Source organism: Canis lupus, chromosome 28 (assembly GCF_003254725.2).
Source record: "Canis lupus dingo isolate Sandy chromosome 28, ASM325472v2, whole genome shotgun sequence".
In the NCBI taxonomy this organism is placed as follows: Eukaryota; Metazoa; Chordata; class Mammalia; order Carnivora; family Canidae; genus Canis; species Canis lupus.
The window spans coordinates 14,715,811-14,739,657 of NC_064270.1; the positions used below are offsets into that span (position 1 = coordinate 14,715,811).

The following is a 23,847-nucleotide window of genomic DNA, read 5'->3' on the forward strand; positions in this document are numbered from 1 at the left end:
TTCCCCAAAGTAAGTAGGTCCTCATCACTGCAAAGTACTTGGCCTTCACTGCCTCATAAATCACACTGCAGTTGACTGTCTTCAGAAATTCCTCTGGAAAGAGACTCAGGGCAGAAAATAGAAGTTATGAGGACAAAAATTAAATCTGATTTCAAAATAACTGAATATAACAATATACTTCTTTCAAATCTATATATATTTTAACACTATTGCAGATCAAATCTCAGTGTATTTTTCAATTCTATATAAAAGCAATTCCAGGGGCACCTGAGTGGCTCAGCAGTTGAACGTCGTCCATCTTTGGCTCAGGGCGTGATCCTGGAGTCCCAGGATTGAGTCCCACATCAGGCTCCCTGCATGGAGCCTGCTTCTCCCTCTGCCTGTGTCTCTCCCTCTGTGTGTGTGTGTTTCTTATGAATAAATAAAATAAAATCTTTTTTAAAATAATAAAATAAAAATATAAGCAATTCTATGAATCATGCCCAAATTTCCCATCTTGTTTCAAGGAATTTCAATTTTTTACAAGTGAGAACTTGAAATCCCAGAGGTCTCCACTGTGGATTTACACATTTTCCCTCACTTCCCAGATTCTTTCTACTGTTGACAAAATTCCTGTCTCTCTCTTAAATTATAGGCTCTAGTTGTGAAACTTAATTTCACCCAATGGCAAGTATGGGCTGTAACAGAAAGCCTGATTTTACTTCCAGGCAAATCTAAAGTATCAGAATAAAATTAATTTTGTTCAGGCAGCCCTGGTGGCACAGGGGTTTAGCGCCGCCTGCAGCCCAGGGTGTGATCCTGGGGACCCCGGATCAAGTCCCACATCAGGCTCCTTGCATGGAGCCTGCTTCTCCCTCTGCCTGTGTCTCTGCCTCTCTCTCTCTCTCTTTCTGTGTGTGTGTCTCTCATGAATAAAATATAAAATCATGAAAAAATAAAAAATAAAATGTTTTCAAAATTTTTGAAATAAAATTTTTTCAAAATTTTTGAAATAAAACTTTTTCAAAATTTTTGAAAAAAAATTTTGTTCAATGACTTGAAAAATATGTGCTATTTTTCAGATCAAAATCAAAAATTTAAAAAAAAAAAAAAACAAAATCAAAAATTTGAGGAAGAGATGCATCTGGTGGCATAAAAGATTATATCTTGGGACACCTGGGTGGCTCAGTTGCTTAAGCATCTGCCTTCAGCTCCAGTTATGATTCCAGGGTCCTGGGATCGAGCCCCACATAGAGCCCCCTGCTCGGCAGGAACTTGCTTCTCCCTCTCCTCCCACTCCTGCTCTCTTCCGCTATCTCTCTCTCTCTTTCTCTCTCTGAAATCTTAAAAAAATCTTATGTATATATATATATATATGTATATATATATACATATATATGTATATATATATATACACATATATACACATATACATATATATATGTGTGTGTGTGTGTGTGTATCTCAGACATTGTCTTTCTCTAATATATATAGCCAAAAAGGAGATTTACCCTTTGAGCACAAAAACCACAAAGCACAGAAAATTTCTCCAACTAGATATGAAGCATCTTTTAGCACAGGGACTACATTTTTTTTTCATCTTATCTTTTTTCTGTAAGCACTTGCTCAGGGTATATTATGCTCAGTGTATGCTCATCACTGACTGATTCCGAAATATGGGGGGAAAGTCCTACATATGACCTAAAATTTTATTAAGACCTATCTCTAGGGCAGCCCGGTGGCTCAGCGGTTTAGCGCTGCCTTTGGGCCAGGGCCTGATCCTGGAGACCCGGGATGGGGTCCCACGTCGGGCTCCCTGCATGGAGCCTGCTTCTCCCTCTCTCTGCCTCTCTCTCTGTGTCTCTCATGAATAAATAAATAAAATCTTAAAAAAAAAAAAGACCTATCTCTATCAAGGCCTCACTAAGCTCTCAAAATCCATTATGGTCCAGAGAAAACTGAAGGAAAAAATACCAACCAAAAAAAGAGAGAGAGAAAAAGAAGATGCTTTTGGGCAATTTATACCATATTGATCATGACTTTGCCTTAAAGCATGAAATACAGCCTCCGTTCAAAACATTCCTGTGTCTTTTAAATAGGTTGTCAAGAGGAAGATGTCCTTATGGGGGGGGGGGGAATAAATTGGAAATCAACAGGATCCCATTAAAATAAGTCAAAAGCAATGCAATTCTAAGCTTAGTGGATATAGATTTTTCATGTGTTCAGCTTCAACCAGTTTATTAGTGAGGATAGCAGGAACCACGAGTTCCTGGATGTGAAAAGCACCTGTTTACAAACAGGCCCCTCTGAGGATTTATAATTGGGTTACAGCTAATCAATGTCCACCCCAAATCTAATAAACTCGCTTTCCCTATTTCAGAATCAATACTTTCTAATAAGCAAAAGGGAATAGGAGAGGAGGGAAAAACAATTCCAATCCAAAGTACCAAGTTCCCTAAGAAGTTAAATTATTTTCATCACTCTCCCTCCATTTGGAGCAGGGGGAAATTCAGCCCAGAGCATCATCTCATTACTCTCTGTCATCATCAGAGGCAATTGGAATTTACCACTCAAGCTTGTCTGAAATGTGACTGGAAACTAACAACATAGAGTCTCCTCTTCCTGCCAGCACTTCTACCCATGGAACACTAGGAAAGACATTCTGAGGATGGTGGACTGAGAGACATGTAGAACCCCTATGAAAGTCTTTTGCGGGATTTCGGAAATTAAGCCTCTGCTCTTAAATTTGAAAGTAAAATATCTGACTGGTAGAGCACATCAGTAATGGGAGTGTAATTTGTATCCTCCCAGTGTTTTTCTCCTCTTTCACAACTGTTCTCTTTGTAGAAAACCAGTAGCACCTGAGGAGCAGCAAGGCATAATGGAACAACCAACCAGCAGAACTGAGACTAGAATACAGGTGTCCTGACCACCTACATGACACTAAGTCACTGTGCTTCCTAGTTTCCTTACACGTAAAACAAGGGGACTGGACTAGACATTTCACTGAATGATTCTCTCAGCATCACTAAAATACCATAGACACATAAGAAACACCTAAATGTTGTAAAGCCCTGTTTAGGCACTACGGGGTTACAAAGAGGAAACTACAGACCTGATCCTCTAGGAGCTCACAGTCTATGGGCAGAGATAGACACATGATAACCCCAAAGCACAAGGCAAATCATGAGAGAGAAAATAAACGTACAAAGAAAATGCTATGGTACCATGAAGAAGGGAAAGAAGCATTCTATGACTACACTATGACCTCTGTTGATCTGGGATTTTCAATCCTCCCACCGAAAAAGCAAACTACAGCAAAGCCACAGTAATCCCACAGAAATGTCATTTTAGGCTTTAACACAGTTTCTCAGAAATAAGATACAATAGGCAAAGTATAAAAGAGAATCAGGCAACATATCAATCCTAATTTCACCTACCATCAAACTTAGAAATGGTTTCAAATTCCCCCAACCCAATGGTAAATCAATGAAGTCTTTTATTCCTAAACTCAGAGTCTGCTGGTCCCATGACCCACAGCACAACCTTTCTCTGAAAAAGACTCAAGTCATACAACTTTTTAAGAATTATATCTTTAGGCAATCCAGCCACAAACATCTTAAATACACATCACTTCACATCCCTTCAGGATAAAATGACCAAATATCAAGGTTTTTTGTTTTGTTTTGTTTTTTGTTTTTTGTTTTTGAGATTTTTATTTACTTACTGGAGAGAGAATCAGAGACAGAAACAAAGAGAACAAGAGAGAGTATGCACTCACGCAAGAGAAGGGAGGATGGGAGGCAGAAGCAGGCTGCCTGATGGAGAGCCTGATGTGGGGTTTAATCCCAGGACCCAGGGTAGACTATGACCCTGAGCCAAAGGCAGATGCTTAACTGACTGAGCCACCCAGGAGTCCCAAGATTTTTTTTTTTTTTTTTTTAGGTTCGAGAGTGTTTTAATGGGGAGCGCTCCCAGGAGAGGTTCCGTGACTCGGAGAGGTGGCCCGAGTCAGGGAAGTCACACCGGGCGCCCCAAGATTTTAAAACCTAAAGCTAAACTCCTCCAATGTCTAACGTGCAAGAAATGCTAGTGATACTTAGCTATTCATTTATTGTTTTCTTGAACACAATACATGCCAACTCTAGCATCAGAAAAATTAACAGAAATTCATTCTAATTTCCAGAGAGTTACCATAGTTCATCTATCAGAAGTCTTGGTATTGTATCTATATGAGATGATAGATGTTAACAAAACCTATTGAGGTAACCAATTCACAATATATATAAATAAAATCATCATGCTGTACACCTTATACACTGATGTATGTCAATTATTTTTCAATAAAACTGGAAAAAAATCTAAAAACAAAATATCTTGGGTTTTGGTCCCAATTCTCATATACACATACTACATATAACCTTTAGTTTCCTTTCCTTCCTTGGGCTTCAATGTGCCAATCTGTAAAAAGAAGCAGTGGCAAGGATATGCAGAAAAGGGAACCTCTGTGCACTGTTGGGAATGGAAATTGGTACAGCCACTACAGAAAACAATATAGAGGTTCCTCAAAATATTAAAAATAAAACTATGATATGATCTAGCAGTCCCACTTCTATGTATATATCCAAAGGAAATGAAATCACTGTCTTGAAGAGTTATCTGCATCCTCATGTCCACTGCAGCATTATTCTCAATAGCCAAGATTTGGAAACAACCTAAGAGTCCGTCAATGGATGAATAAAATGTGGTGTACATGTACAATGGAATATTATTCAGCCACACACAAAAAAAAAAATTCTGCCATTTGCAACAACATGAATATGCCTCTGTGAAGTGATGGATGAATGTGTTAACTAACCTCATCATAGTAATCATTTCATGTGTATCAAATCATCACACTGTATACCTTAAAATTATATACCAATGTTATATATCAATTATAATCTCCATAATATATCAATTATATCTCAATAAACCAGGGAATACAAAAGCCATGGAATAGCTCTCTGCAGGCTTCTAAATTTAATGGCCTATAGCTCTAGGTTCATGCTGGTAATGGACTGTAAGCAAGTATCACCCTCTCTCCACTGTCGAGGGAGACTCCAAAATACCTAAAGGTAGATGCTGAGGTAAACATCCTAAAACATTTTACCCAGTACATAAAAGAAAAAGGAGAAGAAAAGAAAAAAGAAAAGTAGAAAGACAGAAAGAAAATGAATAAAAACAAATATGCCCATCATCTAGAAAGAAAAAATATGCACAGATCAGGCATTCACCCACTCCACAGACATTCACTGAGCCCCCTTTAGGTACTAAGCACTAGGGATACACCAGTGAACAAGACAGACAAGATTTCTGCTTTCACTGAGTTTTCACTCTAGAAGGGGGAAAGACAACAAACAAGTTGAGACAGTGATAAGTATCTCAAAGACAAACTATCTAGAAGGCCTACATTAGACCAGAGATTAAAGTAGGCCTCTATGACAAATGATACATGGGCAAATCAGAGTACAGAAAGGAAAGAGCCATGTGAAAGTCTCAGGAAAAGTTTCAGATAGAATGGCAAATGCAAAGGCTCCAAGATTTGAACATACTTGGCATGTTGAAGAAACAGAAATGCCAGGTGCCTCGTTTATAGTATAAACATTCCCTTTTTTTTTTTTAATTTTTTTTTTTTTTTTTATTCATGATAGTCACACACAGAGATCGAGAGAGAGAGAGGCAGAGACACAGGCAGAGGGAGAAGCAGGCTCCATGCACCGGGAGCCCGACGTGGGATTCGATCCTAGGTCTCCAGGATCACGCCCTGGGCCAAAGGCAGGCGCCAAACCGCTGCGCCACCCAGGGATCCCAACATTCCCCTTTTGAAATGTCCTTGTAAGGTTTTTTTGAAGTGAGCATTTTGTGTTTGTGTTTTTTTCATACATAGAGTATTCAAATGTCCATTGGCAGAATGGGAAGATTATAATATATTCATATAATAGAGTACTACCCAGAACTTGTTTTTATAGTCAGAAATTTAAAAGAACAAATTATTGAAACAATATTGATAAATTCCATGATGTTGAATAAAAACCTCTAAAAGAAAAAAGTAAAAACAGATGATTCTAATCATATGAAGTTCAAAGACAGCAAAATTAATCTATGGTGACAGGTTGGAATAATGGTTACCTTGGTGGGGAGGTGAGTGAGAAGGAGCACAAGGAAGCCTTCTAAGGTGCTGGAAACGTGTTCTACCTTGACTGGAGTGGAGATCACACAAATGTTTACATGTGTAAAAAAATTAATCAAGTTGTACACTTTACATTATGTAATGTATCCCCCAATTAAAAAAAAAACAGTTTTTTTTTCTAATACATAAATGAAAATTAACAGTACTGAGGCAAAACACTAGAACAGAGGCTAGCAGGAACCCTAACTTGCACACTCAGGACATCAATCAAAAATAATCAAAAATAACAACTAGGGGTACCTGAGTAGCTCAGTCAGTTAAGCGTCTGACCCTCCCTTTAGGCTCAGGTCATGATCTCGGGGTTGTGGGATAGAGCCCCTGTGGGCTCAGGCTCAGCACTGAGCCTGGAGTCTGCTTCTCCCTCTCCCACTCCCTCTTCTTCTGCACCCCCCCCCAACTTGCGCATGCATGCACCCTCCCTTTCTCTCTCTCAAATAAATAAAATCTTAAAAAAAAAAAAAAGTTAAAATTGCTTAGCACTTACTGTGCACCAGGCACTGTTCTAAGCACTTCATATACATTAATTGGTTTTATCCTCACAGACCTATGATCCAGGAACCTTACAATAAGAAAACTAAAGTATAAAGTGGTTTTAAAAAAAATTGCCAGTATAAGAGTAGGGACTCAAACCCAGCCAGCCACATGTTAGAGTCCCTGATCTTTTCTTGAAGAAGTTTATTTTTTATTTTATTTTTTAGAGAGAGAGAGAGCAAGTGAGCAGGAAGGGGCAGAGGGAGGAGAGAAGGAATCCCAAGCAGGCTCCACACTCAGCACCGATATAGAGCTCCATCTCACAACCCTGAGATCATGACCTGAACTGAAATCAAGAGTAAAACGCTTAATGAACTGAGCCACCCTGGTGCCCCTAAAATCCCTGTTCTTAACCACTATGCTAAACTATCTCTCAAAAGGCAGAGGAGTCCACAGAAGTGGTGTGACCTACACATAAACAAAGCTGAGGCTCTGCAGACAAACTGCGACAAGGTTCCAGGTGAGTGAGGAAGAAGAGTATATACTCACTGACCTTAATGAACAAACTTTGGAGTGTCCAGATATCTTGAGTTTCAACACTTTCATTTGCCAGTGGGTAGAGGTACCACTGTAAATAGTAAAAGATACATGGGGAATCCCTGGGTGGCTCAGCGGTTTAGCACCTTTCAGCCCAGGGCATGATCCTGGAGACCTGGATCGAGTCCCACGTCAGTCTCCCTGCATAGAGCCTGCTTCTCCCTCTGCCTGTATCTCTTCCTCTCTTTCTCTCTGTGTCTCTCATGAATAAATAAAATCTTAAAAAAAAAAGATACATATGCATGTCTGATACATGCATATGGATATAAATATTGATAACAGTAAAGTGAAAAAGAGATATATAAATGAATGAAATGGTAGAAAACTTGAAAGAAAACACTGGAGAGGAATCGGTCTAGTAAGGTTGATAGATGTATCCAATATGGTAATCATAAAAAAAAAAAAAACAGATGAAACACTGATATCCACTACGAGATTTGTTTTTGTTTTTTTAAGATTTTATTTATTCATGAGGGACACAGAAAGAGAGCAGAGACATAGGCAGAGGGAGAAGCAAGCTCCTTGCAGGGAGCCCAATGTGGGACTCGATCCCTGAACTGGGATCACGACCTGAGCCAAAGGCAGACGCACAAATGCTAAGCCACCCAGGCATCCCTCCACTACAAGATTTGATTGATAATATTTTAATTGAGCTTAGTCAGTGCTCTGAGGATAAAATCCACCAAAATTTAATAATGAATGGAAAGATACACGAAGCTAAGCTAGAAAGATGAAATGGAGAGCAAGTCAAGTATAAATCCATACAGCCCTGAGTTTAGGACAGATTATGCTTTCCCATCACAGAACTGCAATCAATTGTTCCAAAATCTCCTGAGGCACCTCCTGAAAATACAGGTCCCTAAGCTCCCTTCCCCCATTATTGAAACAGACTTTTCAAGATAAGGACTAGGGATTTAGATTTGTTTTTAATTTTTTTGAGGAAAGTTGACATTAGGGGTCTAGATTTTTAATAATCACCCCAGGTCAGTTGTTCTCCACTGTGGCAATTTTGCCATCCAGGGAACATCAACCAGAGACATTTTGGGCCATCACAATTGAGAAAGGAGATACTACTGGCATCTACTAGGTAGAGGCCAAGGATGCTGCTCAACATCTTACAATGCATGGGACAGTTCTACAACAAAGAATGATCTGGCCCAATATATCAAAAGTACTGAGACTGAAAAACTCTGCCCCAAGTCATTCTGATGCTCACTGAAGTTTGAGAACTCATCAAAGCCTTAAACTCATCAAACGTTTTCTGAAACGAGCATCTGGACATCACACAATTTTTAGAGGATGAGTAAAACTTCTGTCACCTCTAGAAAGGACCTTGGGGGGATCCCTGGGTGGTTCAGCGGTTTGGCGCCTGCCTTTGGCCCAGGGTACGATCCTGGAGTCCCAGGATCGAGTCCCGTGTCGGGCTCCCGGCATGGAGCCTGCTTCTCCCTCCTCCTGTGTCTCTGCCTCTCTCTCTCTCTCTCTCTCTATGTCTATCATAAATAAATGAATAAATAAATCTGAAAAAAGAAAGAAAGAAAGAAAGAAAGAAAGAAAGAAAGAAAGAAAGAAAGAAAGAAAGAAAGAAAGAAAGAAAGAAGAAAGAAGGAAGGAAGGAAGGACGAACGGACCTTGGGACAACCCTCACCACTCCCGGCTCATTCTCCCTATATTAATTCACCAATGGCATCCCTTTCTTTAGGATCCTAGCCCCAGTTTGTCCATCCGTGAAAGATCACTACAAGACACATAGTATAGTAATCCACAATACTTAATACTATACTATACTATAGTAATCCGCAATGCCTAAAGAAGGAGATGAAAATCCTATCTGCCCAGAAGTTGTGGCTGAGTCAAGTAACACCACTGTCTGATCACTGGCCATTCACCCAATATACAAGAGGAAATAATATGTTTATAAACCCAGAAATATAGTCTCTTCCCCTGGCTCTCCTATAAGTCCCCTAGTTCCTCTAGAAGCCAGAGGGTAGGGATCCCTGGGTGGCGCAGCGGTTTGGCGCCTGCTTTTGGCCCAGGGTGCAATCCTGGAGACCCGGGATCGAATCCCGCATCGGGCTCCCGGTGCATGGAGCCTGCTTCTCCCTCTGCCTGTGTCTCTGCCTCTCTCTCTCTCTCTCTCTGTGTGTGACTATCATAAATAAATAAAAATTTAAAAAAAAAATTAGAAGCCAGAGGGTAGGGGTGTCCTAATCCTTGGCAGAAGTTATCTTCTCCCTAAGTTCTTCTGCATTATGGAGGTAAATAATAGCACTATAAGCATTTACGAGAATGCAGGGTATTTCTACTTCCAAACTCTAACCCTTAACTCTCAAACTAGTTCCTAACATGCCTCTTCTTTTTTTCAAAAAAACAAAGATTTTATTTATTTATTCATGAGAGACAGAGAGAAGGGAAAAGATATAGGCAGAGGGAGAGGCAGGCTCCCTGTAGGGAGCCTGATGTGGGGATCACGACCTGACCTGAAGGCAGATGCCCAACTACTGATGCCTCTTCCTTTCTCAAGGCCTGAAGATTTGATTTAGTTCACTGCTGGATTCACATACTACTATTTCACACGGTTCCTTGACACAGCTTCTCTCATAGTATAGGTTCCCTCAATTCCACCCCACAGGGATCCCTGGGTGGCTCAGTGGCTTAGAGCCTGCCTTCAGCCCAGGGTGTGATCCTAGAGTAACGGGATCGAATCCCGCATCAGGCTCCCTGCACAGAGCCAGCTTCTCCCTCTGCCTGTGTCTCTGCCTCTCTCTCTCTCTCTCTCTCTCTCTCTCTCTCTCTCTCTCTGTGTCTCTCATGAATAAATAAATAAAATCTTTAAAAAACAAAAAAAAATTCTACCCCACAGACTGGCTCTAAAACAAGCATATGATGTCTTTCCATTTTAATGGATTTTTAGAGCAAGGCACTCCAAGTCTCTCATATTTCCAAAATGAGAACAGAATGAGGCATGCACTCATGAAGCCACCTCTTTGAATTCCCTTTATGGACAGGCCACCATCCCCTTATGCTATCACTTTTCTTTTTTTTAAGTTCTGGAGATGGAATTCATCATTCATTCTTCCAAGCACAACCTCCCAATCGAGGTGATACAAAGTAACTCTACTGAATACATACTCACTATATACTTGGCACTGTTCTAAGTGCTTTAAATATACCATATTTAATCCTTACAACAACCAGATAAAGTAGGTACTATTGCTGTAACTTTACAATGAGGATTTCACTTTATCCAAAGTAAAACAGCCATTCTGGTAGCCCTTCTCCCTAAAAGAATATCCCATTAGTGCAAAAAATCAGGGGCATTGACTAAAAATACTAAAAATCCAGATTCAAAAAAAAAAAAAAAAAAAAAGCAGATTCTTTTAAAATTCCATGTTAACTCCAAACTGATATCCATAATATCAACATTCCCACTTTACCCAAGAAAAGTCAGTCAACTTGGGACACTGACAAGCACCAACTCTTTTTAACTACTAGGACAGAGACAGCCTGATTCAGTGGGTACATGAGACACTATGGAGCAGCATTGACATCTTGCGTGTCCTGTGGACTAGGCTCACCTCAGCATGGCTATTTAGCCTATACTTGAAAGTGAAAATAATTCAGGGACTTACGGACTAATCAGTAATTGGCAAAACCAGGAACTTCCCAATCCTTACTCTAGGATAGTATCAGCCATTGTCTGCATCTACTAGGGATGAAGTAGTTTCACAGAAGAGAATTTAAGCTAGTCCCAACAATCTACTGAGTCTGCCTATTTGCACAAACTAATAATACAGATGAAGAGGTTTAAATAAACATGACTACCTCAGGTTCCCTTATTTTATACAAGAAGGAATGCACTTGCACCTTCATAAGGAGAAACCAACTCCAAATTGACAGGATTTCAGGCAACTTTGATTGAAAATCACATTTTTCTGACATCTCCCAAAATGAGAATTCATTGTAAGAGCCTCTTCTCAATGAGCAGGAGCCTCCTGTAAATTAATACTGTCTATCTCCTGTTCTAGCCCTGAACTTCCTCAAGCAGCACAACGTCACTCCTATTTTCTTCATTTCCTTTCCTGTTGAACCATACAAGCCTCATGAATACCACCTAAGTATAAAATGAAAATTCTAAGACAGAATCCCATAATCCTCTTAAAGAAAGCCCAAAGGTAACTGCAACCTTACAAAGTAAATGGATTTCCTGTTGGCTTAATGACTAACATTTATCAGACTTTATAATAGCACAGCCACAGTATAAGACAAAAAGCAGACCCCAGATTACTAAAGTATGGTCCCTGCCTTGAGAAGCTCACTGTTACATGGAAGAAGTGCACATTCTGATTCTTCCTTGTAAGCAAACAAAAAAAACGTTATCTTTCCCAGGATTTTCTCATATTTGTCTCATTCAGAGCTATTGCCAAGTTATTAAGCTCACCAGGCCTCCTTACTTACAGCTGCCTACTAACATCTCCATGTCCATATGCCACAAGTATAAGGGGTTATCTCCCTTATACCTCTTTCCATAGTCACCCCAACCCTTAAAAAAATCTGCTCTACTTTTTCTAATCCATAACCTGGTCAGTGAAATTCCTATTCATGGGATCCCTGGGTGGCGCAGCGGTTTGGCGCCCGCCTTTGGCCCAGGGCGCGATCCTGGAGACCCGGGATCGAATCCCACGTCGGGCTCCCGGTGCATGGAGCCTGCTTCTCCCTCTGCCTGTGTCTCTGCCTCATTCTCTCTCTCTCTCTCTCTGTGACTATCACAAATAAATAAAAATTTAAAAAAAAAAAAAGAAATTCCTATTCACCCAATTTCTTAAATTAGAAACCTTAGCTTACTCTCTCTCCCTAAGTCACTAAGTCATGTTGCATCTCACAAATAGTTCTAAAATCAATTCCCTTCTTCATTCCCACTGCCACACTTTATTCAAACTCTCACTCAACTGCAACAACTCTAATTAGTCTCATTGCCTCATTTCTCATTACTTTAATCCACTCTTCTGTCACTCCCTAACAGAAAAAACTGCAATGGCTCCCTACTTTCTTTTCAGTCTTACCTCCTGGCAATTTCCCCACCACACATCCTGTTTGGAACAAATTTTTGACACTTAAACATCATGCTATTTTTTCTCTCTTCACACTTCTTTTTTAAGATTTTTTTTTTAAAGATTCTATCTATTTATTCATGAGAGACAGAGAGAGAGAGAGAGAGAGAGAGGCAGAGGGAGAAGCAGACTCCACACAGGGAGCCCTACATGGGACTCGATCCCGGGACTCCAGGATCACACCCTGGATTAAAGGCGGCGCTAAACCGCTGAGCCACCTGGGCTGCCCTTTTTTAAAGATTTTATTTATTTATTTGAGAGAGAGAGAGAAAGCATATGAGTGGGGATGAGGGGCAGTGGGAGAGGGACCAGCAAACTCCCTGCTTAAGTAGAGAGCCCAATGCAGGCAATCCCAGGACCCTAAGATTATGACCTGAGCCAAAGGCAGATGCTTAACCATTTGAGCCACCAAGGCTCCCCCTCTTCACACTTTCACCATTTCTTTGTGCGTGCTTTGCTCAACTGGAATGCCTTGCCTTATTTGTACAGGCTCCTACTTATCCTTCAAAACCCAACTCAAGTATCTCCTCCCTGCAAATACACCGCTGACTCTCCCACACAAGGACAGTATTCCCTTTGCATTGTATAAATTCCTTTATGTGGATATGTAACACACAGCACTACAATCTTCATATGAATGTTTCTCTCATGTCCTTGAGGAAAGATACTCCTATTTCTAACCTTAGTGCCAGTTACATAGCACATGCTCAATAAATATATGTTGAATAAACAGTTCACCTTCATATATCCTGGACCAATTTGTAATTTAGCTGTATTCCCCAGATTTTATGGAATTTTGAACTTAACTCTATGTGAAATTCCACTTTCATAAATGTTTTGAGTTTTCAAGAGTTTTTAAAATTATATTATACAAATGCTAAACAAATGAATGAATTATAATGCCTAAACATACAACGAAAAAAGGCTTAAGGCTCTTACAGGCTTAAGGCTTAGGGGAGTCTTAAAGGCTCCCCTATTCACTAAAAAAAGAATGGAAGTTCCCCTTTACAATCCTAAAAAGAAGGATACACCTTTCTCTAGATTGATCTGCTATCCCAAAAGCTTTCACATGGGAAGTACTGAGCACACAAATCCAACTGAACACACACCCAAAATAATGCCAATTCACTTGTGCTAAGGACAGGGGCCCAAACCACAGTTGCCCTGGTTTACAAAGTCACTGAGAATTGCAAAGAAACCGTTCTCACTAAGGCTCAAAACTTTCTCTGGGGAGAAAGAACTGGGGAGGGTCTGATGTTCCAGAAACATTTTTCGAGTCTGGCCCAAGTTCCTGCTTCCCCAGTCCCCAGAGGCAGCATTCCACGGCCTCTGATAACTCTCCTTCCCCAGGAAACCAGCTTTTTCTTCTATTTCTTCCCCACACCTGCTTGGAACAGGTTCGTTTCCCAGGCTCGCTCCAAGTAAGCCAGAGAAAACACGGCAGCTTCACTGATTCTGTGTGTAGGGTGGGCTGAAGCCCATTGGCCAGAGACTGAAAAGAGGGACAGGTTGAGGGCCCTTCCAGGACAACTGAAGACTTCAATAGACGGGCCTGCCTCTAACCCTTCTCAGAGGTCCTGCCCAAAGCTCTCATCCCAGGGCCAGGCTGGACTGGGCTCAAGGCCTCCCAGGGGCGGCGACAACCTGAAGGGGAGAGGCTCAGGAGGCTGAGGGATCGGGATTAGTCCCATGCCAGGGTCAAAGGTCAGCATCTCGGCTGCCAAGAGGGCCCAGCAAGGAGCAGGAAGGCCGCGACAGGCACCGGAAGGACCCAGGGATCAGCCGCTGTGGGAGCAAAACGCTTCTCGCTCCGCTCCACCGCCCGGGCCCAGCTTCCCAGCCGCACTCAGCCTCAGCCCGCCTCAGCAGCTGTCCTCCCTCCCTCTCTCCCCGTCACCACCGTCGTCCCCAAGGCGAGCGTAGGCCCCGCCCCCAGGGCCGCCTCGGGGCCAAGGCCTAGGCCGGCGGGAGCTGCAGGAGTTGGCCAGGTTCGGGGACCGGCCCGGGCCGGCGCCGCTTACCGAGCCCCGGGCTCCTCCTCCACAACCCGCGCCGCTCCCGGGCCCGCTCGCTCCCGTCGCCACCGACGCCGCCGCTCCACCAAGCTCACGGACCCGCTCCCCACGACCCTTCCCCGTCCCACGGTGCCCTGCCGGGTCCTAGAGCCCGCTGCGTAATAGGTACGTCCACACCCGTTTCCTGAGGCTGGCTCAGACCGAGGTTCCCAGCAAGCATCACAAGGACTACAACTCCCGAAATGCACCGCGAGAAAGAAATTAGCAAAAATATTGACTGCGGGTCTACTGGAGGCAAGTTGCAATAGCAGTTTTTTTAAATATAGGCGAAGTTTACATATAAACATTTTACATACAACGGACTCTGAACGGGGCAATTCCATTTCTAAGAATAAAAATGTATTGGTCAGGGACGCCTGGGTGGCTCAGCGGTTGAGCGTCTGCCTTCCGCTGGGGGGTGTGATCCTAGGGTCCAGGGATAGAGTCCCACATCGGGCTCCCTGTGAGGAGCTTGCTTCTCCTCTGCCTCTCTCTTTGTCTCTCATGAATAAGTAAAATCTTAAAAAAAAGAAAATGTATATGTTCCATGGGGCACCTGGGTGGCTTGGTGGGTTAAGCATGAAACTCTTGACCTTAGCTCAGGGGTTGATACTGTCTTGAGTTCAGGCTCGCATTGGGCTCCAGGTTGGGTGATAAGCCTATTTTAAAATTAAAAGGGGAAAAAAATTATGTTCCAGGATGTTTATTGCAACTTTGTAAATGAAAAATAGGAAACAAATCCATTTGGCAGCCTGGGTGGCTCAGCGGTTTAGCGCCGCCTTCAGCCCAGGACCTGATCCTAGAGACCCAGGATGGAGATTCACCTCAGGCTCCCTGCGTGAAGCCTGCTTCTCCCTCTGCCTGTGTCTCTGCCTCTCTCTCTCTCTCTGTATCTCATGAATAAATAAATAAAATCTTAAAAAGAAAAAAGATAAGGAAACAAATCCATTCAACAAATATGTATTGTGTGCCTACTATGTGTAAAGCACCATGTGTTAACTGGACATGGTAATCTCTGAGTCTCCGTTTTCTCTATGCAAAATGGAAGATTAAAAAGGATAGGCTGGGCAGTGTGTGTGTGCGTGCCCTTGGATTCTACATACCCGCGTGTGTATATGAATAAATAAAGCCTTTCAATCCTTTATCTTTTTTAATATTTTACTTTTTAAATTTTTTTAAAATTTACTTGAGAGAGAGAGCACGAGAAGAGGGAAGGGAAGAGGGAGAAGAAAAGGGAGAAGCAGACTCCCCACTGAGCAGGGAGCCCCATGAGGGGCTCCATCCCAGGACCCCAGGATCATGACCTGAGCCGAAGGCAGATGCTTAACTGACTGAGCCACCCAGGTGCCCCTAAAGATTTTATTTTTAAGTAATCTCTACAACCAATATGGGACTTAAACCTACAACCCTGCGATCAAGAGCCACATGCTCCACCAACTGAGCCAGCCAGGTGCCCTAAGTCATTCGATCTCTATGATGACTTTATAAAGCAAATTCTTCATAGGTGAGAAAAAAATTAGATAGCTTGCCAAAGTTTCCAGAGTTAGTAAAAGGTGAAGAAGAATTTGAACACAGATCTATCAGGAAATTGATCTTAAAGACCCAGAAGCCGAGGCTGTCTTTTTGGGAGATTTTTATTTTTTCTTGTCTATTTACACAGTAGTGTAAGATGTGGTTAGTGGTAAAAAGGTGTATACCTTAATAGAATATTAGAAAGAGTGAGAAGAAGCAAAAGGAAAGTATCTTGAGGTAAACCTCAAGAGTTCCTGAACACCAGTTAGAAATATCCTATCCAGGGATGCCTGAGTGGCTGAGCAGTTGAGCATCTGCCTTTGGCTCAGGGCATGATCCTGGGGTTCCGGGATCAAGCCCGCATCGGGCTCTCTGCATGGAGCCTGCTTCTCCCTCTTACTATGTCTCTGCCTCTCTCTTTCTGTGTCTCTCATGAATAAATAAATAAAATATTTTTTAAAAAGAAAGAAAGAAATATACTGTCCAGCTGAACAAACCCCTTTCCATACCTGATTTACTTTTAACACCTGTTTGTTTGTTGATCACCTACTGAATACCCAATTCTGAGAGTAGTAAAAGTAATTATTATTAATACAACACTGAGACTATGTTATAATAAAGTGGTATATAGATACACAATTAACTGTTTTAAATATCAGACAGTGAGTTATCAAGGTCAGGCTTAGGAAACCTCACGTTGTAAATGCTCTGAAAATTCAGAGAAAGGGAAATTCCATGTCAATCTCTGAAGGCTTCCTGGGAGAAGGTGAAGATGGAGCCAAGTCTTAGAGGAGAGGGTATAAGGGCAAAGCAACATAATACACTGTCCATGCCCATGTCCAGGAGGTAAATTAAATATGGATTCAGACAAAAGTTAAGTTTAGAAGGCCATACACTGAATACGTAAGAGCATGCCTCTCTGAAACACTGTGGGAATAAATCCTAAAACTGCCGCCTACTTGCTGTATAACTTTGGACAATTACTTGAGCTCTTTAAAGATGCCTAGCTGGCTCAGTTGGAAGAGCATATGACTCTTGGTCTTGGGTCATGAGTTCAAGCCACACATTGGGTGTAGAGATTACTAAAAATAAATAAACTTAAATTAATAAACCTTAGTTTTCTATCTGAGCAATGGGGATAATAAAAAGCCTATGTCATATTTGTTTGGCTATTCAGCTCTGAACCCTTCCTTTCCTATTCTGGGGGTCTCTTCCTTTGGGTAATCTTGGTGGAAAACTAGGCCCTGAGCAACTAAGGCAAATGAGTTCATGTAACCTGGGCTTGGCCACTAGGTGCAACCTCCAAGAGCTTTGACTCTTAGTCAAAAGATACAAAGACGGGGGCGCCTGGGTGGTGCAGTCAGTTGAGGATCCAACTCTTGGTTTCAGCTCAAGTCATGATCTCATGGTTGTGGTATTGAGCTCCGAGTCTAGCCCAAAGTCAGCCTCCACGCTCAGTGTGGAGTCTGCTTGGGATTCTCTCTCCCTCTCTCTGCCCCTCTCGCTCATTCTCTGTCTCTGTTTCTCTCTCTCTCTCTAAAATGGATAAATAAATATTTTTTTTAAAGATGCAAAGATGAAGAGATGGTCAGGATTCATTCATAACAGATGTATCCTAGCCAAATGGTTCCTGCTGAAAAACAATTATGTTTCCTATTTCTTGGTCTGCAAAGAGTGTCTTGCTTCCTGCTCATTTTCCAAGACTGCCCCTCCTGCCTCCTACAGGTTTTGTGAGCCCCTTATGTTCTAATAAGTTTCACTTGTCTTTAAGATAGCCTATTTCTGTAACTATTCTGTAACTCTTAGCCAAAAGATTCCTAAGGGATATCACACACATAGACATGTGCTCACTGGGGCTTACTCATTCCTTCACCAAACATCTATTCTTCAAGTCTTTCTTTGTGCCAGGCTCTAATCTAAAAGTGAGAATACAAAGATGAAAGAAATCCTTTGACAACTATGAACAGCTGGAGAAGGAGCAAATTTGGGCAGGAAGGTGATGTTTAGGACATGTTGAGATTGAAATATCTGTGAGACATTCAGCCAGAAATGTTTAGTACACATGTGGGTACACTTTCCTGGAGCTCAGCAGAAATATCTAAGCTGTAGATAAATATTTTGAACCATTGGCTGAGTGGTAATGGTTCAAACCATGAGAAGGGAATGGCCTAGGAAGAGGAAGGAAGGAAGGAAGGAAGGAAGGAAGGAAGGAAGGAAGGAAGGAAGGAAGGAAGGAAGGGAAGGAGGGAGGGAGGGAGGGAGGGAGGAGGAAGGAAGGAAGGAAGGAAGGAAGGAAGGAAGGAAGGAAGGAAGGAAGGAAGGAAGATGGAAGGAAGGAAGGAAGGAAGGAAGATGGAAGGAAGGAAGGAAGGAAGGAAGAAAGGGAGGGAGGGAGGGAGGGAGGGAGGGAGGGAGGGAAGGAGGAAGAGGGAGGAAGGAAGAGGAATAAAGGCAGGAACCTGAGTGGCTCAGTTGGTTAAACCTCCGACTCTTGGTTTCAGCGATTGAACACCGTGTCAGGCTCTGCACTCAGCACAGAGTCTACTTGAAACTCTGTCTCCCTCTCCCTCTGCTTCTCCCACCCGTGCTGTGTATCTCTCTAAAATAAATAAATCTTTAAAAAAAAAAAAAAGGAAAGAGCCCATTATAGAATTTAAATACCAACATTTATTGATGAACCAAATACTATCTAAAAAAGAGGAAAATGACAGGAGAAAGATGCCCTGGAAATCACAGGAGGGACTTTCAACCAGGAGGTCGTCAAACTTCTCAGAGAGAAAGGGAAACAAAAATATCCTTGAAGACCTCAGGAAAATCTACCTCAGGTAAATTGTGATTTAGTAGTAGTAGTAATAGAAGGAGAGAAAGTGGAGGCAAGCAAATGCTAGAGGATCTTTGCAAGAAATTTGATTAAAGGCAGGAGGAGATGAAGCTACAGTGGTAGAGGTGGTAGAGAGATGAGGGTGAGAGTGACTAGACAGGCTAGATAGAGTGTTTCTATGCTGAAAGGAAGAGGGCAGAGTGAGGCTAATGAAGTGGAAATGGATGCAAATTCTGACTGAAGCTGTTGGGAGAAGGAGGGAGAAGCGGGGCTCACAACGAGAAACTGGGTTTGGAGGGAGGAGGAATACCACATCACTTGAGGAAGTCAGGGGTAGAAATCCCTGCATATCATTTTGTAGATGTTGCTAGAGAAATTACACACACTCAGTGTTTTAATTTTGTTTTTTAGCAAATGCTTAGTTTTGGTGATGAGTTGTTGATATAGTAAAGTGATACGGTGCAAGGACTCTGGACTGAGATTGCCTGTGGCTGAAATCCCACCTCTAGGGCAGCCCAGATGATTCAGTGGTTTAGCTCCACCTTCAGCCCAGGGTGTAATCCTGAAGACTCGGGATCCAGTCCCACATCGGGCTCCCTGCATGGAGCCTGCTTCTCCCTCAGCCTGTGTCTCTGCCTCTCTCTGTCTCTCATGAATAAATAAAATCTTAAAAAAAAAAAAAATCCCACCTTACTTCTACCTGCTGAATAGCTGTATGATCCTGGTCAAATTCACTTAATCTCTCTGTGCTTCATTTTCCATATCTGTGCAAAGGGTGTTGTTGTCTGGCGGGGATGGGGATTTACACAGTAAGTGCCACGGAAGTATTAACTGTTATTATTTTCCACTAGATTGTCAATCCCATGAGGCTGAAGTTTTTCTCTTTTGTTCAGGGCTGTCTACTTAGCCGGGCATTTAGTAGGTGCTCAATAAAAATTTCACGACAAACTGCCAGAAGTTGGAGTGAGCGAGGCGTGGAGGGAAGGAAAGCCTTGGGAGTTGTGACACTTTCAGTTCAGGGCTCAGCCAGGGAGCTTCCCGAGTAAGGCTCTGCGCTTCCTGGGGCTGGGGCGGATGGGCCTACACCCCGACCCCAGGAGCGTGGGTCGGGCTTGCAAGGACTGACGTGCGGAGACGCCCGGTGCTCAGGAGGCTCCTCCCCCGCGAGGCTGGCGTGGCCCCTCCCCCGGAGGGCGGGGTCGCGCCGGCGGGGCGTGAGCTGGGCGGAGCCCTCTGCAGGGCTTGAGGGGCGGGGCCGAGCCGACTCTCCGGCCTGGCGTCGGCTCACCTCATCGACGCGGGACGGAAGTCTGTGCGCGGCTCGGTCTCCCCGCGGGAACCCCCGACCCAGCGCCGAGCCTCACCCCAGGGGGCGGCCGGGCTCCGGCGTGCTCCCGCGCGGGCGCTACTATGAAGCGTATGGGCACCCTGCGCCTGCTTTCGGACCTCAGCCACTTTAGCGGCGCGGCCCGGCTCCGGGAGCTGCTGGCCGGGGACCCGGCCGTTAGAGTCCGCTGCAGCCCAGACGGCCGCCACCTGCTGCTCCTGCGCCCCCCGGGGGCGCCGAGCCCGCAGCTGCTGGTCGCGGTGCGTGGCCCGGGCGCGGAGCTGGAGCGTGCCTGGCCAGCTGGCCACCCCTCACCGCTAGACGCCTTCTTCCTGCCGTGGCCGACGCGCCCGGCGCTGGTCCTGGTGTGGGAGAGTGGCCTAGCCGAGGTGTGGGGCGCGGGAGTGGGGCCTGGCTGGCGGCTGCTGCGGAGCACCGAGCTGTGTCCCGGCGGTGGAGCCCGCGTGGTGGCCGTGGCGGCGCCTGGAGGCCGCCTGGTGTGGTGCGAGGAGCGTCAGGCGGGCGCAGAGGGCTGGCTGGGGCCGCCTGCTGCTTTCAGCCACTGCGTGTGCGTCCGAACCCTGGAGCCCAGCGGGGAGGCCGGCACCAACCTGGGCCGCACACACATCCTGCTGCACCACTGCCCCTCTTTCGGGCTGCTGGCCTCCCGCAAGGACCTCTTCCTCGTGCCCACTGCCGCTACCTGGCCTGGCGTGGGTCACATTCTGCTCATCTGGAGGCCAGGCAAGGGCAAGTTGATGGTGGCTGCCCCATGTCTTGGCCTCTCTCACAGTAAGAGCCTGCATCCAGGACAAGGGGACACATGGGACTTCCGGGCACTGCTCCGAGGCCTTCCTGGGTTGCTGTCCCCCATGAAGCCATTGACTGTACATACCTGGGCCCCAACTCCCCAGGGCCTGCTGTTGCTTGACTTCAAGGGCACTGTGAGCCTAGTGCAGTCCCATGGTGGTACTCGGGCTGTGGGCACACTGCAGGAGGCACCTGTCGGCCTGGCAGGGTCTGCAGCACTGGGAACATTTCATGGTACTCTGGCCTGTGTGCTGGGCTCCACGTTGGAACTGCTTGACATGGGCAGCGGGCAGCTGCTGGAGAGAAAGGTCCTAAGTACAGACCGAGTCCATTTACTGGCACCCCCAGTCCCTGGCATGGAGGATGAAGAAGAGCTGGAGACCCGAGGGGGTCTTCGTTTGCTTTCAGCTTTGGGTCTGTTTCGAGTAGGCTGGGAAGCCCCACAGGGCCTTGAGGTGCCTTCAGCTGAAGACCTGGTGTTTGAGGAGGCCTGTGAGTACTACCAGCGACGCAGCCTGCGGGGTGCTCAGCTCACCCCAGAGGAACTGAGACACAACAGCACATTCCGGGCACCTCAGGCCCTGGCCTCCATTCTCCAGGGACATGTGTCCCCATCTACACTATTGACCACACTGAGGGCTGAGCTTCGAGATTACCGGGCCTTAGATCAGCTCAAAGCCCACCTGGTGGCTGGGGACGATGAGGAAGCTGGCTGGACTGAGCTGGCCGAGCTCGAAGTGGCACGCCTACTAAGGACTGAATTGGTAGGAGACCAGCTGGCCCAGCTCAACACTGTTTTCCAAGCTCTTCCTACAGCAGCCTGGGGTGCCATCCTCAGGGCCCTGCAGCTCCAGCCAGATGGGAAAGGCAGGCTGAAGTCCCATGCGCCTCCTGATGTGTGGAAGAAGGTACTAGGAGGTACTTCAGCTGGAAAGGAACCTCCCAATGGGATACTGCCCCTCTTTGAACTTCTGTGCCAATGCCTCTGCCGGCTGGAGCCAGGATGGCTGCCACCCTTTGTGGAGCTGGCACAACAGCAGGGTGGTCCGGGCTGGGGGTCAGGGGGCCCGGGGCTGCCCCTGTATCGACGAGCCCTGGCAGTACTAGGTGAGGAGGGGACCAGGCCTGAGGCACTGGAGCTGGAGCTGCTCTTGGGCAGTGGGCGGCCCAAAGCTGTGCTCCAAGCTGTGGGGCAGCTGGTGCAAAAGGAGCAGTGGGAGCGGGCTCTAGAGGCAGGCCTGGCCCTCAGCCCCTCCAGCCCCCTGCTTCGAAGCGAGATCTTCAAACTGCTGTTGGCTGAATTTGCCCGGCATCGCCGACTTGATGCTTACCTCCCCCTCCTTTGCCGCCTGTGCCCACCAGACCTAGCTCCAGCTGAGCTCCTGCTTCTGCTACGGACACACCTCCCAGATGAGTCAGAGCCGCCTACCCCATTCCCTGAGCCTGGAACCGAGCCCCCTCTCACTGTGGGCTTGCTCAAAGCCCTGCTGGAGCGGACTGGAGCTCAAGGACGGTCCTCTGGCCCAGTTCTAAGCCTATATGAGGACATCCTATGGGACCCAGGCACTCCACCTCCCACCCCACCTCGAGGACCTGTGACTACCCTCCAGGCCTCAGACCACCCAGGCTTAGAGGCCTGGGCATCACCTGGGCTTCTGTGTGACTGACACAGGCTAAAAATCATTTCTAGGATGCAGCAATCAGGGAAGGTGCCTACAAGTTGGCAGGGACTAGGGTGGGACCTGTGTGCAATACTCCTATCTTCTGGAGCAATTTTTAAATATATATGGTAAATATTATAATAAATAATATTGGTTTTTGTCCTCAAGTTTTTGTGCTGGCACAGAGCTTCTAAACCCTTGGAATTTCCTGAGTGATGGGAGTGTCTTTTGTTATTCATAAGGAGCTTCTTTAGATTATATCTGCATTTATGCTAATAAGGTAGCTTAAGGTAGGAACACCCACCCTAAGGATAGGACTGGTCACCTGAAAGACCAAGTGATAGAAAGTTGGAACTTTCAGCCCCATCCCCAAAATCCTGGAAGGGGAGTGGGCCTAGAGCTTGAACTCTATAGAAACTTCTAGGGATGCCTGGGTTGGCTCAGCAATTAAGCAAGCCTGCCTTTCGCTCATCTCGTGATTCTGGAGTATTGGGATCTAGTCCCGCTTCGGGCTTCCTGCATGGAGCCTGCTTCTTTTTTTTTTTTTTTTCTTTTTTTAAAGATTTTATTTATTCATAAGAGACACAGAGAGAAGCAGAGACAGGCAGAGGGAGAAGCAGGCTCCATGCCCCGGGAGCCCGACGTGGGATTCGATCCCCGGTCTCCAGGATCGCGCCCTGGGCCAAAGGCAGGCACTAAACCGCTGCGCCACCCAGGGATCCCATGCCTGCTTCTCCCTCTGCCTGTATCTCTGCCTCTCTCTGTGTCTCTTTTTGTTTGTTTGTTTTGTTTTGTTTTGTTTTGTTTTGTTTATGATAGAGAGAGAGAGAGGCAGAGACACAGGAGGAGGGAGAAGCAGGCTCCATGCCGGGAGCCCAACACAGGACTCCAGGATCACGCCCTGGGCCAAAGGCAGGCGCCAAACCACCGAGCCACCCAGGAATCCCCTCTTTCTGTGTCTCTTGTGAATAAATAAATAAAAGCCTTTTTAAAAAATATTCATTCATTCATTCAAGACAGAGAGAAGCAGGCTTCTTGCAGGGAGCCTGACATGGGACTCAATACCCAGATCTGGGATCACACCCTGAGCCAAAGGGCCATCCAGGCATCGCTATAAAAATCTTGAAAAAAAAACGGGATCCCTGGGTGGCGCAGCGGTTTGGCGCCTGCCTTTGGCCCAGGGCGCGATCCTGGAGACCCGGGATCAAATCCCACATCGGGCTCCCGGTGCATGGAGCCTGCTTCTCCCTCTGCCTGTGTCTCTGCCTCTCT

The 23,847-nt window shown here is 45.2% G+C and overlaps 2 protein-coding genes across 9 annotated transcripts in view; one reads left to right on the plus strand and one right to left on the minus strand.

The window, feature by feature from the left end:
• The window catches only part of ARMH3 (armadillo like helical domain containing 3), a 181,807-nt gene extending 167,247 nt beyond the window's left edge, over positions 1 to 14,560 (minus strand). For 6 of the 8 annotated variants that reach the window (XM_025466988.3, XM_049103002.1, XM_049103005.1 and 3 more), the window contains exon 1: positions 14,412 to 14,560. The gene's annotated coding sequence lies outside the window, so the exon portion shown is untranslated. Of the gene's footprint in view, positions 1 to 6,150; positions 6,222 to 14,411 lie in introns of all 8 variants that reach the window. The other 2 variants (XM_049103001.1, XM_049103003.1) reach the window with 2 other exon arrangements.
• Positions 14,561 to 20,028: 5,468 nt separating this feature from the next.
• On the plus strand, positions 20,029 to 22,742 carry HPS6 (HPS6 biogenesis of lysosomal organelles complex 2 subunit 3). Its single transcript, XM_025467002.3, is given in 2 exon segments — positions 20,029 to 22,562; positions 22,564 to 22,742. Coding segments are annotated over 2 exon segments (2,403 nt in total). The 5' UTR covers positions 20,029 to 20,187; the 3' UTR covers positions 22,592 to 22,742.
• Positions 22,743 to 23,847: the final 1,105 nt, after the last annotated feature.